The sequence below is a fragment of the Panthera onca genome, chromosome E2 (assembly GCF_046562875.1).
Source record: "Panthera onca isolate mPanOnc1 chromosome E2, mPanOnc1 haplotype 2, whole genome shotgun sequence".
In the NCBI taxonomy this organism is placed as follows: Eukaryota; Metazoa; Chordata; class Mammalia; order Carnivora; family Felidae; genus Panthera; species Panthera onca.
Genome location: NC_138353.1, coordinates 60,395,647 through 60,409,033, shown reverse-complemented (window position 1 = coordinate 60,409,033; position 13,387 = coordinate 60,395,647). Strand labels below are relative to the sequence as shown.

At 65.9% G+C, this 13,387-nt stretch overlaps 1 protein-coding gene across 4 annotated transcripts in view; it reads left to right on the top strand.

The window, feature by feature from the left end:
- The first annotated feature begins 1,308 nt into the window (after positions 1-1,308).
- The window catches only part of PIEZO1 (piezo type mechanosensitive ion channel component 1 (Er blood group)), a 54,413-nt gene continuing 42,334 nt past the window's right edge, over positions 1,309-13,387 (top strand). For all 4 annotated transcript variants that reach the window (XM_081791361.1, XM_081791360.1, XM_081791359.1 and 1 more), the window contains exon 1: positions 1,309-2,006. In XM_081791361.1, coding sequence (XP_081647487.1) covers positions 1,943-2,006 — 64 coding nt within the window. In that variant the 5' untranslated portion in view covers positions 1,309-1,942. The remainder of the gene's footprint in view (positions 2,007-13,387) is intronic.

The following is a 13,387-nucleotide window of genomic DNA, read 5'->3' as shown; positions in this document are numbered from 1 at the left end:
GGGTGGGGGTGGGGGCACGCTGGTCTTTCCACCCACGCACAGATTTCAAACCCACTGGTTTAAAGGGTTCCTTAGAGGGGTGCCTGGGTGACTCAGTCGGTGAAGTGTCCGACTTCAGCTCAGGTCACGATCTCGCAGTTCGTGGGTTCGAGCCCCGCGTCGGGCTCTGTGCTTAGAACCCTCTCGTGCCAGAGTAGAGAACCCTCAGATTATTGACCTCACTCCCCTTATTTTACTCTTGGGGGCAGAGCCCGGAGAAAGGCAGTGGTGGGCCAGGACTCACACGAGGCCGGGGCGCCTGCCCTCTGTGCTGCTGCTTTCTGACATGTGGACACTTCACTAGAAGGTGGCGCACTGGGGCAGGAATCCTCCCCGAGAAGGTGGGGGGAGCTCGGAGGTTGGGGCTGTGGCCAGCGGACGTGGAGACCATCCCTTCCACTGATGGAGGACATCAGTGTCCTCAGCGTGGAGCCCCGCCCCCATCTGCCCCCGTGACCGCCCCAAGCGCTGGCCAGGCTGAGGAAAGGGCGAGGGAAGGCATCACCCGCCCTTTTATTCTGCCCATTTCTCACTGCTGTCCACCTGCCCTCCCGTCCCCCGTCCACGACCCGGTATAGGATGCCCGTGTGGGCTAGCCTTTTGGTCATCTCTATTGATCTCGATGCCTGCTCCGAGACCTTGGCCACACCCCCCATCATGGGGTGAGCCGAGGTGGCCAGATTCTGGCTGCCCTTGAAGGTGGCTCCAGCTGTCTCCACTAGAGGCTGGGACTAGCCAGCATCTGCAGGCGGGGCCTGGGACTCCCAAAGAGCTGGGCCCTATACCCCATACCTCCCCAGCCTCCTTGGGGCTCTGGCCTTGGGGAGGAACCCCAGGGCTCCAAATCTCACAGGGTTCTAGAAAAAGGCCAGGGTCAGACGCGAGGCCAGCAGGAATTAGGGCAGGAACAAGCGGGCAGAAGCGAGGCGGGGGACAAAACCAGGCAGCGATAAACAGCGGCCTTCCCAAAGTCGGGCTCCCTGGCTTTGGCAGAGTCGGATGGGGCCAGTGGTGGCCGCAGGCTGTCTGGCTCCCGACCACACGCACGGGTCCCGCTCCCGCCGCCCAGTCTGGGACTCAGGACCCGAGTCCAGCCACACTCATGTGGGCCCTTCTCCACTCTCCTTTCCGAGCTCACCTCAGCGGCGGCAAAGGCCAAACTGAGGTGGCCTGGCCGACGTGCCCCGCACGCCCTGGACTCAGACCCGGGCTTCTCCACCCGCGGGGACCGCGGGACCAGGCGGCCGTCCCTGCGCCTTAGCACAGCGACCTGGTTGCGGCCCCGAGCCACCCCGCGGTCCCCAGGGGGCGCTGCGCTCTCCCGTCCCCGGGAGCAAAGCGAAAGTCGCTCCGGCCACGCGGGGCCCGGTGGCGCGTGGGGCGCTGCCCGGGGAGCCGCGCGCTGGGGGGCCTTTTCCCCCGCGCCCCCCCCCCCCGCCCCGAGAGGCGACGCCGCGGCTCTCGGGGCGCGGGCTCTTCCCGGGGCGCCTGCCCACGGGGGTGTCCGGGCCGCAGGGCTGGCGCGGCGCGCGGGCCGTCGGGGAAGCGCGGGGGCGGGCACGCCGCGGAGGGCGGGCGGCGGGCGGGGGCCGAGCTTATAAAGGCCCGGGGCGGGGAGGGAGCGCGCCGCCAAGCCGCCGTCCGGCCCTGCTCGGCCTCCGCCCGCCGCCGCCGAGAGCCGCGCGCTGCGCTCCTCCGCGGGGCAGGGCTGGCACCGGAGCGGGCGCCTCGGGCCGCGGGCCGAGGACGCGGAGGAGGCGGAGGAGGCGGCGCTCGGGTCGCCCCCCCGGGGGTTCTGGCCGCGGCGCGCGGCACGTGCGCCCCCCCGCCCTGCGCGCCATGTCCCCCTAGCGCCGCGGCGGCGGAGCGACCACCCCCGACCGGCCCCGAGGGCCCCCCGGGCATGGGGCGGCACGTGCTCGGCCCGGTCCTCTACTGGCTGCTGCTGCCCTTCGCGCTCCTGGCCGGTGAGTGCGCGCGGGGCGCGGGGGCTCCGGGCCGGACGAGGGCGCCGCGGGCCCGCTCCCCCTTCCCGGCGCGGACGCCCAGCGAGGAGATTCCCCGGGACGCGCGGCCCGCGGCGCCCGCATTCCAGACGCATGAGAGCGCCGGGGAGGGAGGGCGGCGGCGGGGTGGGGGGGGGGGGGTGGTTTGGAGGGGAGGTGGCACCGGGGGGTCGGGGTAGGGGTGTGGGGGGGAGGTGGCACCGGGCGCCCGGGGTCGGCGGGTGGGGGCGGAGGTGGCGCCCGGGGGAGCCGGCCGGCGAGCGCGCGGGGGGCGGCTGGTGCCACCGCCGCGACGTGGGGAAGTTCCGGGCACCCGGGGCGAGGGCGTGCTCACGAGGGAGGGCCGCAGCGCTGAGGAGGGGGCACCGATCTCTTTCCCTGTTTCGCGTTAAAAAAAACCAAAAAAAACAAAAAACGCGCAAACTTGCATCACGACTTCCTGACCAATCTGGGAGAAGGCGGGCTTCCTGCCTGGAGCTGTTTAATCTGGAGCTTCCCGGAGCCCAGCTAACCTCCCGACGGTTCCCATCGCTCAGATCGGCTCCCTTTTCCCTTCCCGGCCCCACCCCCGCGGCCTGGGGCAGGCCTCTGCTTTGGGAACCATAGTTGTAAGTTTCTCCCTGCCCTTCCCGGCTCCCTGGCTTACTCTCCGGGGTCTGTCTGGGGCCGGAGGGGGAACACCCCCCAGAAGGCTCCGGCCTTAGTATTAGAGCTGAGGGTCCCCCACCCTGGCGTCCGTGTCCCTTCCGGAAAGGTCACTGGGTTCTTGGTGCCCCTAAGGCCCCCCCTGCCTTCTCTGTGCCCGGGGCAGAGTGCCCAGGAACTCATTCCACCCTTCACTGGCCGGAGGCCCCTCCACATGAGGCCATCTTCACGGGTGTGAGCTGGAAAGCAGTCTGATTAAATTCGTTCTCGGAAACATGGAATGATTTGCATTGTGAAAGTCTGTCTGTTGGGTGGAAATCTGTCCGACCGTGGTGGGTGGGGTGTTTTGATTCTGAAAGTCCTTCCAGGGCCTCTTAAATCGCTCCAGGTAGGCCCCTGCCAACTTTTGTTCTAGGTAGGGGCGCGGATCCCCCGGGGCCGGGAATGTGCGGGAACTACTAGAGCCCAGCCGCCTGCACTGCACTCGGGCTCCCAAACAGACCGTGTTTTGATTTGTCGCAGAGGGAGACCGTGAAACAGGGGAATTTTGAGGACAGGAATCAATGGAAACCATTGAGGTCGGAGAGGAGAGCTTGAGTCAGCCCTGTGTGGACAGGGCAGCTCGGGGTCTGCTCAGGGGAGAGTTCAGGGTCACCCGGTCTATACACCATACTGGCTGGCTTTCCTCCTCTTGCCTCTGGAAAGCCAGACGCACAAACAAACAGACCAGACCTAGCTAGAAGGGGTGAGGGGTGAGGGGTGGGGGGGGGGGGGGACAGGTAAGCATCTCCGAGGACGGGTTTATCTCTGATCGCCCTGCAGCACACCTGTGTCGTCCTCCGTCTGGCCTTGCCAGCTGGGAAAGGAACCCGTTAGGCCGGGGCGGTTGGGGGGGGGGGGAGGGGCACTGTGGAGGTGGGGCCCCTTCCTGAAGGACACACCTCCCCCCAGCTGGCGAGCGTTCTGGTGCGCGATGGCAGACTGGTCCGGGAATGGGCCACAGAGTAAATATTTTCACATCATGAACTCTTCTGATATTTTTTCCAACCATTGAAACCTGTAAAAACCATTCCTGGGAGCCCGATTTCGGCCCACGGGCCAGAGCCTGCTGGCCTGATAGTCAGGGCTCCTAGGTTGCCTGGCTCCTGGCTGTTCCCCGTGTGGATGATGGATGCTGGCTCTGGCTCAGGGTTCCCACCTGGGCCGTACTGGAGTCACCTGGGGAGCTTGTCAACTACTGATGCTGAATTCACGGTGCCCTTTTCTCGGTTCCAAATAAAGTCTACTTAAGAAAAAAAGCCCTGACGCCCAAGCCGTGCCCCACGCCGATTCCGTGCCTGGGTGCAGGGCTTGGGCCTCAGTATTTTTTCTTGAGCTCTGGGGGAGGGTGTTGTGGAACCGACTGAGCTGAGGGCCCTGCGGATGATACCTGAGACTCTGGAGGCTGGTCTCCTGTCCTGGGCGTGGGCAGCTCCCCGGGGACCCTCCTGCTGTCCCTCTGATGGCAAGACCGGCTGCCATTGGCTCTGCTGCTTTTCTGTGTGCCTCCTCGTCCTCTGCCAGGCTCTGGCTGGAAATGGTTGGTTCCGCGGTGTTCTGGAAGTGTGTGTGCGCGGATGCCGGGTGAGGCGTTTGGATGTTGGTCACGTGTGCCCCGTGCCGGCTCGGGCAACGGCCACGGTGAGGGCTCGAGCTGTGCTGGGGTGCCCCTCTGTTACCCCCACGCCACTCCCTGGACAGCCTGACTCTGCCCCTGCACCATGGCAGACGCTCCCCGGCTCTCAGCTCCTCTGCCGGCCCTGAAGCCCTGGGTGGGGGGGGGACGTCCCAGAGTTGGAAGCTTCTAGAGAGATGTCCGGGCAGGACATTTTGTGATTCCCGTAGGATAGGCCACGCCTCCTGGCCCGGTCCTACCGGGGCAGCCAGAAACACACTTGGCCGTCTGCAGGGAAGGTGGCTACACCACGGTAACTTCACCAACTACGGGAAACCCACATGGTGCGGCAGCCTGGCCTCGCCTGTCGGCCTCCCCTGTCGGCCTCCCCCTGCACCCGGCGTCACCTGCGCCACCCGGTCCCCGAGAAGCGTTGCCGTTCAGAATGGGGACACTTCCTTCTTCTCACCGTCAGTGTCCCAACACCCTCGTGACCAGGCAGGCAGGGACAGGGGTGGATTCGCAGTGAGTCATTGTGCTCAGAGCCAGTGTGGAGCCTGGGGCCGTCCCGCTCCCAGGCCCGTGCTCCCTGCGGGGCCCGCTAGGGAGGGAAGCACCCGGAGCCGAAGCCGGGTGGCCGCGGAGCTGGGGTGGCCCTGGGAAGACTGAGTGAGTCAGCAGGATGGAGGAGGCTGGGTGACAGGACCCCGGGGGTGTGTGTGCGCACACGTCTTGGGGGAGCTGACGAGGGGTCACCTGCGCTCGTCCCCCTGGCGGCGGGATGCGGAGAGCCCCCCCTCCGGCCGGGAAGGGTCCTGCAGAGGAAGTGTGTGCGCTGGGGGTGGGCGGAGTCCCCGGCCTCAGATCCCGGCCCCGGGGCTGCTTCCTGGGCGGTGTCTGCTCTTCTGACCCAGCACTAAATTTGCTTCTGGGGCTCGGAAGATGGAGGGGAGGAAGAGTGGGCCTTGGGGACTCTGCCCTGATGGGCCCCGGGGGCTCCGAGCGCAGCTGCGGGGGGACTGCCCTCCGTGGTGCGGTGCTGACACAGGGCCAGCCCACCAGAGGGCCGTAGACACCCCTGCTGCCGCCGCCATCTTCGGGCCCGGGCGTGAGCTTCCTCTTACAGGAAGCCACCCTTGACCACTCTGGGCCTCCTTTGACTTAGCAGTCAACAGAATGCGGCGTTTTTCTTTGCTGCCTGTTTTATTTATTTATTTTTTAAAATGTTTTTAATGTTTATTTTTGAGACAGAGGCAGAGCATGAATGGGGGAGGGTCACAGAGAGAGGGAGACACAGAATGCAAAGCAGGCTCCAGGCCCCGAGCTGTCAGCACAGAGCCCGACGCGGGGCCTGAACCCATGGACCATGAGATCATGGCCTGAGCTGAAGTCGGCCGCTTAACCTCCTGAGCCACCCAGGCGCCCCTCTTTGCTACCTGTTTTAGAGATGCGTAGGTATTACTTACGTAGGGTTCTTCCGTAACGGAGACCTTTTTCCTTCCGGTTCCCAGGCCACTTTCGTGCCTCCGCGGGTGAGGGGCTCGAGCACTACGGGAGCAGCCGGTAGGGCTGCACACGCCCGCTGCGGGGACCCAGGCAGAATGTCTGCCTCCTGCTCCTGGAGGGGAGCAGCCGCGTGGCTGGAGCCTCCGGGAGAGGTGGGGCGGGGCGGGACCAGCTTCTCTCCCCTGAGCTCTGTCCCTACCCTCACCTTTGCACTTCTCTGAGTTTTGGGTGGTTTCCGGATGAGGAACCTAAGGGTTGGGGAGCCTGATTTACTCACCTGAGGTCACGCAGGTAGGATGAAGCTTCTTCTGTCCTGGCCTGATGTTACCTGCCTGCAGGGGAACCAGGACGGAAAGTCTCTGGGACCGGGAGGGGAGGCCTGGCTGACTTCGCTGGGGTGTGTGGGGGGGGGGTGTCCTGCTCTGAACTTGCCAGGCCCTCACCACTCTCTGGGCCTCAGTTTCCTCGCCTGTAAACCGGCTAATAAAAGTTGAAAGGCGGTGCCCAGGTCTCTGATCTCGGTGTGTCTAGGAGCAGGGGCGGGGCAGGCCTCCCACACGGTCCTGGTGGGCCGGGAGCCCCAGAGCGCTTTTCCAGATGTGCGGCTCGCAGGCTGCGTGCCGGCGGTCAGCGGCCAGGTCGGGTGTCCGGGGAGCTGGGTGGGAGGGGCCACCGCCACTAGGGTCCCGTGCGCTCCAGGCTGCCGGCCAGCCACAGGCGGGGCCCGGGGAGGGGGCGGTGTGGTGTTCTGGGCGGGCTGAGGGCCGGAAGGTGTCTGCAGCCTGGCCCCCGGCCACCGCGCACGACGCCCACCCGCGCAGATTCCGGAGTCTTTCCCAAATTCATTCAAACTTTCCCTCATCCAGCTCTCGTGGGACAGAGCTCTGGGCAGGAGCCTAAGTTCTGTTTTGGGGCCAGTGGTGGGTGTGTGTGTGTGTGTGTGGGGGGGGGGGTTCGTTCTTCTCCCTTTCTGACCAGGCTTGCTTTCCTTGGCCGTGAAGGTCACCTGGGGCCCCCCCAGCGCCTGGCACTCTGGTCCATAAGTGCCTTTGTTGGCTTTGTTCCTGTGGTGCCGGGCCGATCACAGATGGGGGGGAAACGCAGTGCAACGGAGCCCCCAAATAACGCCTGTAGGACGCACCCCCCAGCAACGCGGCACAGAGCCGAGGCTGGGCTGGGGGGCCGAGCACCTGCTGGGGAGAGAAGTTGGCGGCCAGGCTGGGGAGGGGGCACCTGTCTGGAAGGAGCTGAGCCGCGGCCTGGAGGATGGGGGTGGGGGGGGGGCGTCTTTTCTAGGCTCAAATCCCTTGATGGCGGCTGGTAGGAGGTGGGGGTGGAAACTGCGGAGTGCACGGTTGAGGTGGAGCCTCCCCGTTTTCACTTCCTGCTTCGTTTTCAATACACAAGTAATAGAGGAATGCTTTCCGTGAAACGGTGACATTTCAGTCAGATGAGGTAAAGTGCCCTTGGCCTCTGAGCCTGGGAAGCCACCAGGCAGGGTGCTGTCTGCTCTCATCCAAGCACGAGCGGATCCACCGCGGGGGCCGCGCAGCACTGTGACTCAGTCTCCCCTTCCGTCCTTCCCCGTCAGGGAGTCCCTCAGTTACTGTGGCCCCTGCTCTGGGAGTCCGGGCTGCTCCCAGGTCTCCGGGACCACACGGTGCTGTCCTCAGGGACGGAGGAGGGGATGGGGACCCGGGGGTTTCTGTTCGTCCCCCGGCAGGTGAGGCCGAGGCCAGCCGCCCTGCGCCGTGGGGCAGCGCCCGGGCCAGCCCAGCCCGGCCCCTGGGTGACGCCAGGCCGGCCTCAGGCCGACGTGCGTGGCCTCCTGCCTCCGTGCAGCCGTCTCGCGGGGACTCTGCTGAGTGGGGTGGGTCGATTTTTCTGGTGTGTTTTAATAACATAATTATAGGGAGTATTTTTAGGTTCCCTCTAACGGGCTAGCTGTTTACCAGGCTCGACCTGCACACTGTTTTTCTCCCCGAGTATATATAGCCAGGCCACTGCTCCTTCCTCGGGCTCAGGCTAAAGAGGGACCAGGCCGCCTCAGCCGCCTCCTGTGGTTTCCTCTGCCAGCGGAGGGGCGGCTGAGATGGCCCTAGAGCCAGCAGGCTCCGCAGGAGGGACAGGGGCCTCGTGGACGGCGGGGAGGGCGGGGTGCTGTGGCTGGGTGAGGGGCACGGTCCTCAGACGGCTCCCCGTGCAGCTGTGTCCCGGCAGCACCTGGGGGGTGTCAGCTGGCCGGTCCCTCCCCCAGCTTAGGAAAGAGCAGAGCTGCTGCGGGGGGTGGGAGGGACTCCTCAGATCCTTGTCACCGTGGGTACAGAGGGGCAGGGCAGGGGAGGGCCAGGCGGGGGGTCCCCAGTGGCCCCTGAGGAGGAGTCTTGATCTGTCATCCGCTGGAATCAGCAGGGCCTGTGACTGTCAGCTGAGCCCAGGGTCCAGTCCTGCCTCTGTGAGGGCGTTCCAACCCCCGCCCCGCTCATTGATTTCTGTTCATGGTTGAAACAGCGTCTAAAGCAACACCTCACCAGCCGCCTGGGGGGCTCAATTGGTTGAGTGTCCGACTCTTGATTTCAGCTCAGGTCAGGATCTCACACTTTGTGGGTTTGAGCCCCATCCCTGCTTGGGATTCTCTCTCTCTCTCTCTCTCTCCCTCTGCCCCCTCCCCTGCTCTCTCTCTTTCAAAATAAATAAAGGAACGAGAAAGAATTCATCACTGTAACACCCTTAAAGGGGGTTTTAAGGGGAAACCACATGGTCCATCCCGGGGCCCCGCCGAGCTGGTCTCTCTCTCTGCTCTCCTTTCCTGCGTGCGGTGGCCGGGGGTGGGGGGGGGGGGGGCGCACAGCTCCCACTGGCAACTCCCGAGGGCCGGGCTGTGGGCCGAGGCAGGTCTGTCTCCCTTGGATGGGGGTGGGGGGGGGTCTTCTCACGCTCCCCAAAGGAGCACGTTGCCCAGGCTGGCCGCGGTCACCCGTGCTGAGGTGCTGGGCTCCTCCTGGCAGGCTGGCACGTGTGTCCTTGTGACTTCCAGTCTAGGTGCAGCTGGGACGTGGCCTCCAAGCCGCCCTCACGAGTGCAGACGTCACGGCCTGCAGCCCTGCCCCCTCCTGAACTGCCCCCTGGGCTACAGACCTTGTTCCTTGGCCCCGACCCTGAGGCTGTGTGGCCGCCCCTCCCGCTGACCGGTCACTTGGGCACGGACCTCTGTGTCATCTCTCCGACTCTGGTGTTCACTCGTGACATGGGGCCCTGGGGGTGCCGCTGTGGAGGGAGAGTGGCCGTTGGCACAGGTCGGCCCACCCCGGAGCCGCGACCCTCGGGCCCGTGCCTTCGGCCTGTTAGTGCATCACACGTGTCTCCCCCGTTCCTGGGGCAGATCTCGCCCCAGGCCCTGCCCGTCCTTTCCTTTCGCCCCCGCGTGCCTGTGGCTGCCCTTCCCCAGGGACTGGGTCACTGCCACCATCTTTCAGTCTTTCACTCGGCAAGTATGTTTGCAGAGCCTGCTCCAAATGTTTGCAGAGCCTGCTCCGTGGCCGGCTTCGCGGGTCCAGACGAGGCCCCAGCGGGGGACGGTCCTTGGTCCACGCCTGTGTTTTTCACTGAGGCGTCATGTGACCAAGGGCGCGAGCTTAAGTGTCTGTCCGGTGCGTCTGACAGTTGAATACGGATCGTGTGAGCGCCCCCCCACCAAGCTGGTGCTTGTGCCAGAGGCACTTGGCGGTCGCCCTCCACGACTGACCTCTGCCCCCCAGGTTACTTCTGTTTGCCTTTGGGGCTCACGTCGGCGGGACCGCCTGCGCTGTGCGAGTGCGGCCCGGCACCGGCCGTTGCTCCCGCCCGCTGGTCCCCGACGTGGACGCCCCCCACCCCACCGTCTTTCTGCTCCGGGTGGGTTACGTTTGCTCGCGCACACGGACGTGGGATGGCGGGGCACGGGGCGGTGGGTGCCTCCGGGAAGCCGCCGCCGTCCCGGCGTTTCGTGGTGCCCGCTCCCGGGCCGGGCGCCCTCGCCAGCGCGTGCTGACCTCGGGCTGTCCCCGCTTCGAGGGCGTGACGTGGGTCCCGTGGCTCTGGACCGCGCCGCCCTGACCTTCGAGGTCTCCCTCTGTGACGTGCGTCTAACAGTCGCCTGCTTGAAAACGTTGGGTTGCGGGTCTGTCTTTTACGTTCGACTTGCGGCTGTTCTTTGTGGGCCTGGGTTCTAAGGTCTTGGTCGGTTTCCCCGCCTCTGGTTGCCGACTCTAATCATGCCCCTGACGAGGTCTGTTGAAGAGCCGGCGTTTGTAATTCCAAGCCCCGGTGGCTCGCGCCGTGCCCTGTTTATGTGGTCAGCTCCCCACCTCCGTCGTGCGTGCTGTGGCCGCGGCCTGGGCGCCGGCCACGTGGCAGGCTTCTCGGCGTGTCCTGACCGGTGTCCTGACTCGTCTCCCGCTGCTCCCCGCGCACCTCCTGCTGTGCTCGCCCCTCGCGTGCCTGCCCAGGCCTCCCCCGGGGCCCCCGTGCCCGTCTCCAGGGGCCGCCTGCCGTGGCCGGGCCTCCCGCGCTGCCCTGGCCGGCCTGTTGTGAAAGTGACGGTGAACGTGACTGTCCGGGCCTCCCGGCCCGCCGGCCCGTGTTCCCAGGATGCAGCGGACGCCTGCGTGCCCTGCATGGTTTTCCTTCTCCCGACCGACTCCCCCCCAGGACCATCTCCCTGGCCTCACGGGTCGAGTCCGGGACAAGGCAGGAAGGCTCAGGGCTGTCGCACACAGCGTGCCCTGTTTGGCCCTCCGGGGGCCCCGTGAGGTCCTCGCGCGTCTTCCCCGCAGACCGGCCACCCGGGAGTCCCTGCGGCCCCGTATCCTGGATCGACACGGTCCTGCGGGCAGACCTCACCAGCCCAGGGTGAGACGGTCAGGATGTTTAGGGGCAGGGGCTCGGGGTGGGGGGTGGGGGGGCCCTGTGGGCCCAGGACTGGCACCAGACGGGGTCCTCGGGACCGAGCAGCTTCTTTCTTCGGCTGCGGGCCCTTGTTGCTCTGACCTCGGCAAGGACCCTCCTGCTCCAGGTCCCTTCCTGGCCGTGGACAGTGTGACCTCCCGTGGACAGAATGACTCCAGCCAGCACGGGAACAACGTGCCGGAGCCTCGTCTGGCCGGGGGCTGGCTCCACGCAGAATCCTGGACAGTGGGGGCGGGGGGGGGGGGTGAGCCACGGATCCCGTGTCTCTGTGTCCTGTGCCTGAGGAAGCTGGGGGGACGCTAGGCCTTCCTCTTCCCTGCCCATCGGTCCTGCCCTCCGAGGCTGTGGGTGGAGACACTAAGGGGTAGGGGCTGTCCTCAGGCCTTCCAGAGTGAGGCCGCACGGGGAGGGGTCCGCACTCCGTTCACCAGACCCCTGCCACGTACTCCCCCCTCCCCGTCTCCCCCGAAATGGCCGGGCAGAGCGCTTGCCACATGGCTCCTTGCTCTCTGCTGTCAGAGGGCGTGTTATCCACTCGGTCTGTGCCCCTAGGTTCCCTGTGTGTCGAGCAAGGGACAAGGATTGGGAGCAGAGTCACGTGCATGTGCCAGAGGGGACACGCTCCTCTGAAGGCTCGCTCTGCGTGGAGACCCTGGCCCCCCAAGCGGATGGCGTGGAGATTGCTGTCTCCAGAGGAGGCCTGAGAAGCTTCTGGGCCAGGCCGGCTGCACCGTGTTCTCCAGCCTGGGGGACACCCCAGGCGTCGCGAGGGTCAGGAGCCACTGAGTCTCCCTTTGCGTCTGCAGGCGGTGTTGCCGGCACGTGGCAAGGCCCTGAGGTAGGGCTGAGTCACCCTAGTGCAGGATTTTTTACCTCGGTCCCCGGGGTTCGTTGCCACCCGCCTCGAAGCATGAAGAGGTGGGCACAAGGTCAACGAGTCGCAGGCAGAGTAGAATCAGGACGGAGGAAGAGTGAGGAAGGGTCTCTACGGAGCGGGGGGTCGAAGGTGAGAGCCGGGACTGTAGGCGGGGGCCTTGACCTACAGGGTTCTGGTCGCCTCCCTCCCCTCGTTCCTTCTCGGGTCCCAACCCCATCGGCTTGATGGCCCGGATGCTGGGTTGTCCTCTCCCGTTGGCTCGATTCCATCGGGCGAGGGGCGGTCTGTGGCCACATCGTTCCCTGTGGTGTGGGTCACACGTTTTACGTCCACTCCTCATGTCTAGTCGGGTCTTTTGTCAGATTCCTGAGGGGACCTCAGGGGACTACGTGCCGTCTGTCACATTCTTAAGAGGAACCCTACCCCCGAGGGGGTTTGCTGTGGTCGGACGCTCCCAGCAGTGTCCAAGGTCCGCGTTTTTCGCCTCTCCCTCTCTGCCTGTTTTGTTTGGTCCTCTCTCTCCCTGTCACAGTAGTGGCTGTGCGGGGACTGGGCCTCCCACCGGGACGACCCCGGGTGGCACCTGTTCGTACTTGCTCCTGGCACTTGCGTGAATCTGTGTCCTGCCTCCCCCCTGCTCTGTGTGCGGATGGAGAGTGGAGGGCCCCCTGGGGCTGCCTTGGGACCTCAGCTGCCCTCTGCCGGTCCTGAACACCGTCCCTGGGGCGCCCCCAGGGACAGCCGTGCTGGGGTTCAGGTCGAGTGTGTGTGTCCCGCAGCAAGAGTCTTCAGAACCACCGGTTTAGGGGCGCCCGGAGGGCTCAGTCGGTGAAGCGTCCGACTCTTGATTTCGGCTCAGGTCGGGGTCTCACGGCTCGTGGGATCGAGCCCCGCCTCGGGCTCTGTGCTGACAGCGTGGAGCCTGCTCGGGATTCTCTCTCCCCCTCTCCCCCTCTCCTTTTCTCTGCCCGTCCCCCACTCGTGTGTGCACATGCTCTCTCCTCTCTCAAAAATAAATAAATATTAAGAAAGCCCCACTGGCTCATGAGGCCATGCGTGGGTGCTTGTGGAACGGAGACCGTGGGAGGGGAAATGCCCGGTGAAGCTTCTCTGTGCTGGCTCCGTCAGACCCCAAATCTGGCCCTGCTGCTGGGCGCCCTGGGACAAGTCCCACAGCGTCTCTGAGCCTCGAGCTCCTCGCCTTAGAAGCAGAGCAGACCTACCTGGTGTGTTGCAGGGAGGCCTTGTGGGGCTGCCCTGCCCTCCGGGGGCCTCCCTGTGCCCCAGTCGTAAGGTCAGCACCTGCCCGGCTCGGCCGGTGGCCCTTGGGGTGACTCACCGAGCGACGTGGGCCCCGGGACCTTGTTGAGCTGGCTGCCCCTCCCGAGCCCTCGCTGCCCCGGCACGGGCGGGGCGGGGCCTCTGAACCGCGGCTCCCCGAGTGGCCCACGCCCCCCCCCACGTCCCGCGGGCCGTCCAGGGTGCAGCTGCGGGGGCCGAGCGCTCCGGCGAGGGACCTCTTCCCTGCAGCCCCGCAGGGCGCCTGTGCTCTCACCAGGGAGGAATGTGGGGCAGCTTGGGGACCTCCCGAAGCCGAGGCGGTGGCTGCTGGGGCTGCTGTCCCCTTGGGTGGGGACAGTGGAACCTGCTGGTCTGGCCGAGTCACGGGCTGGTGGGCGCTCCCCCAGGACAGCAGCGGGACGCCTCGCGGCT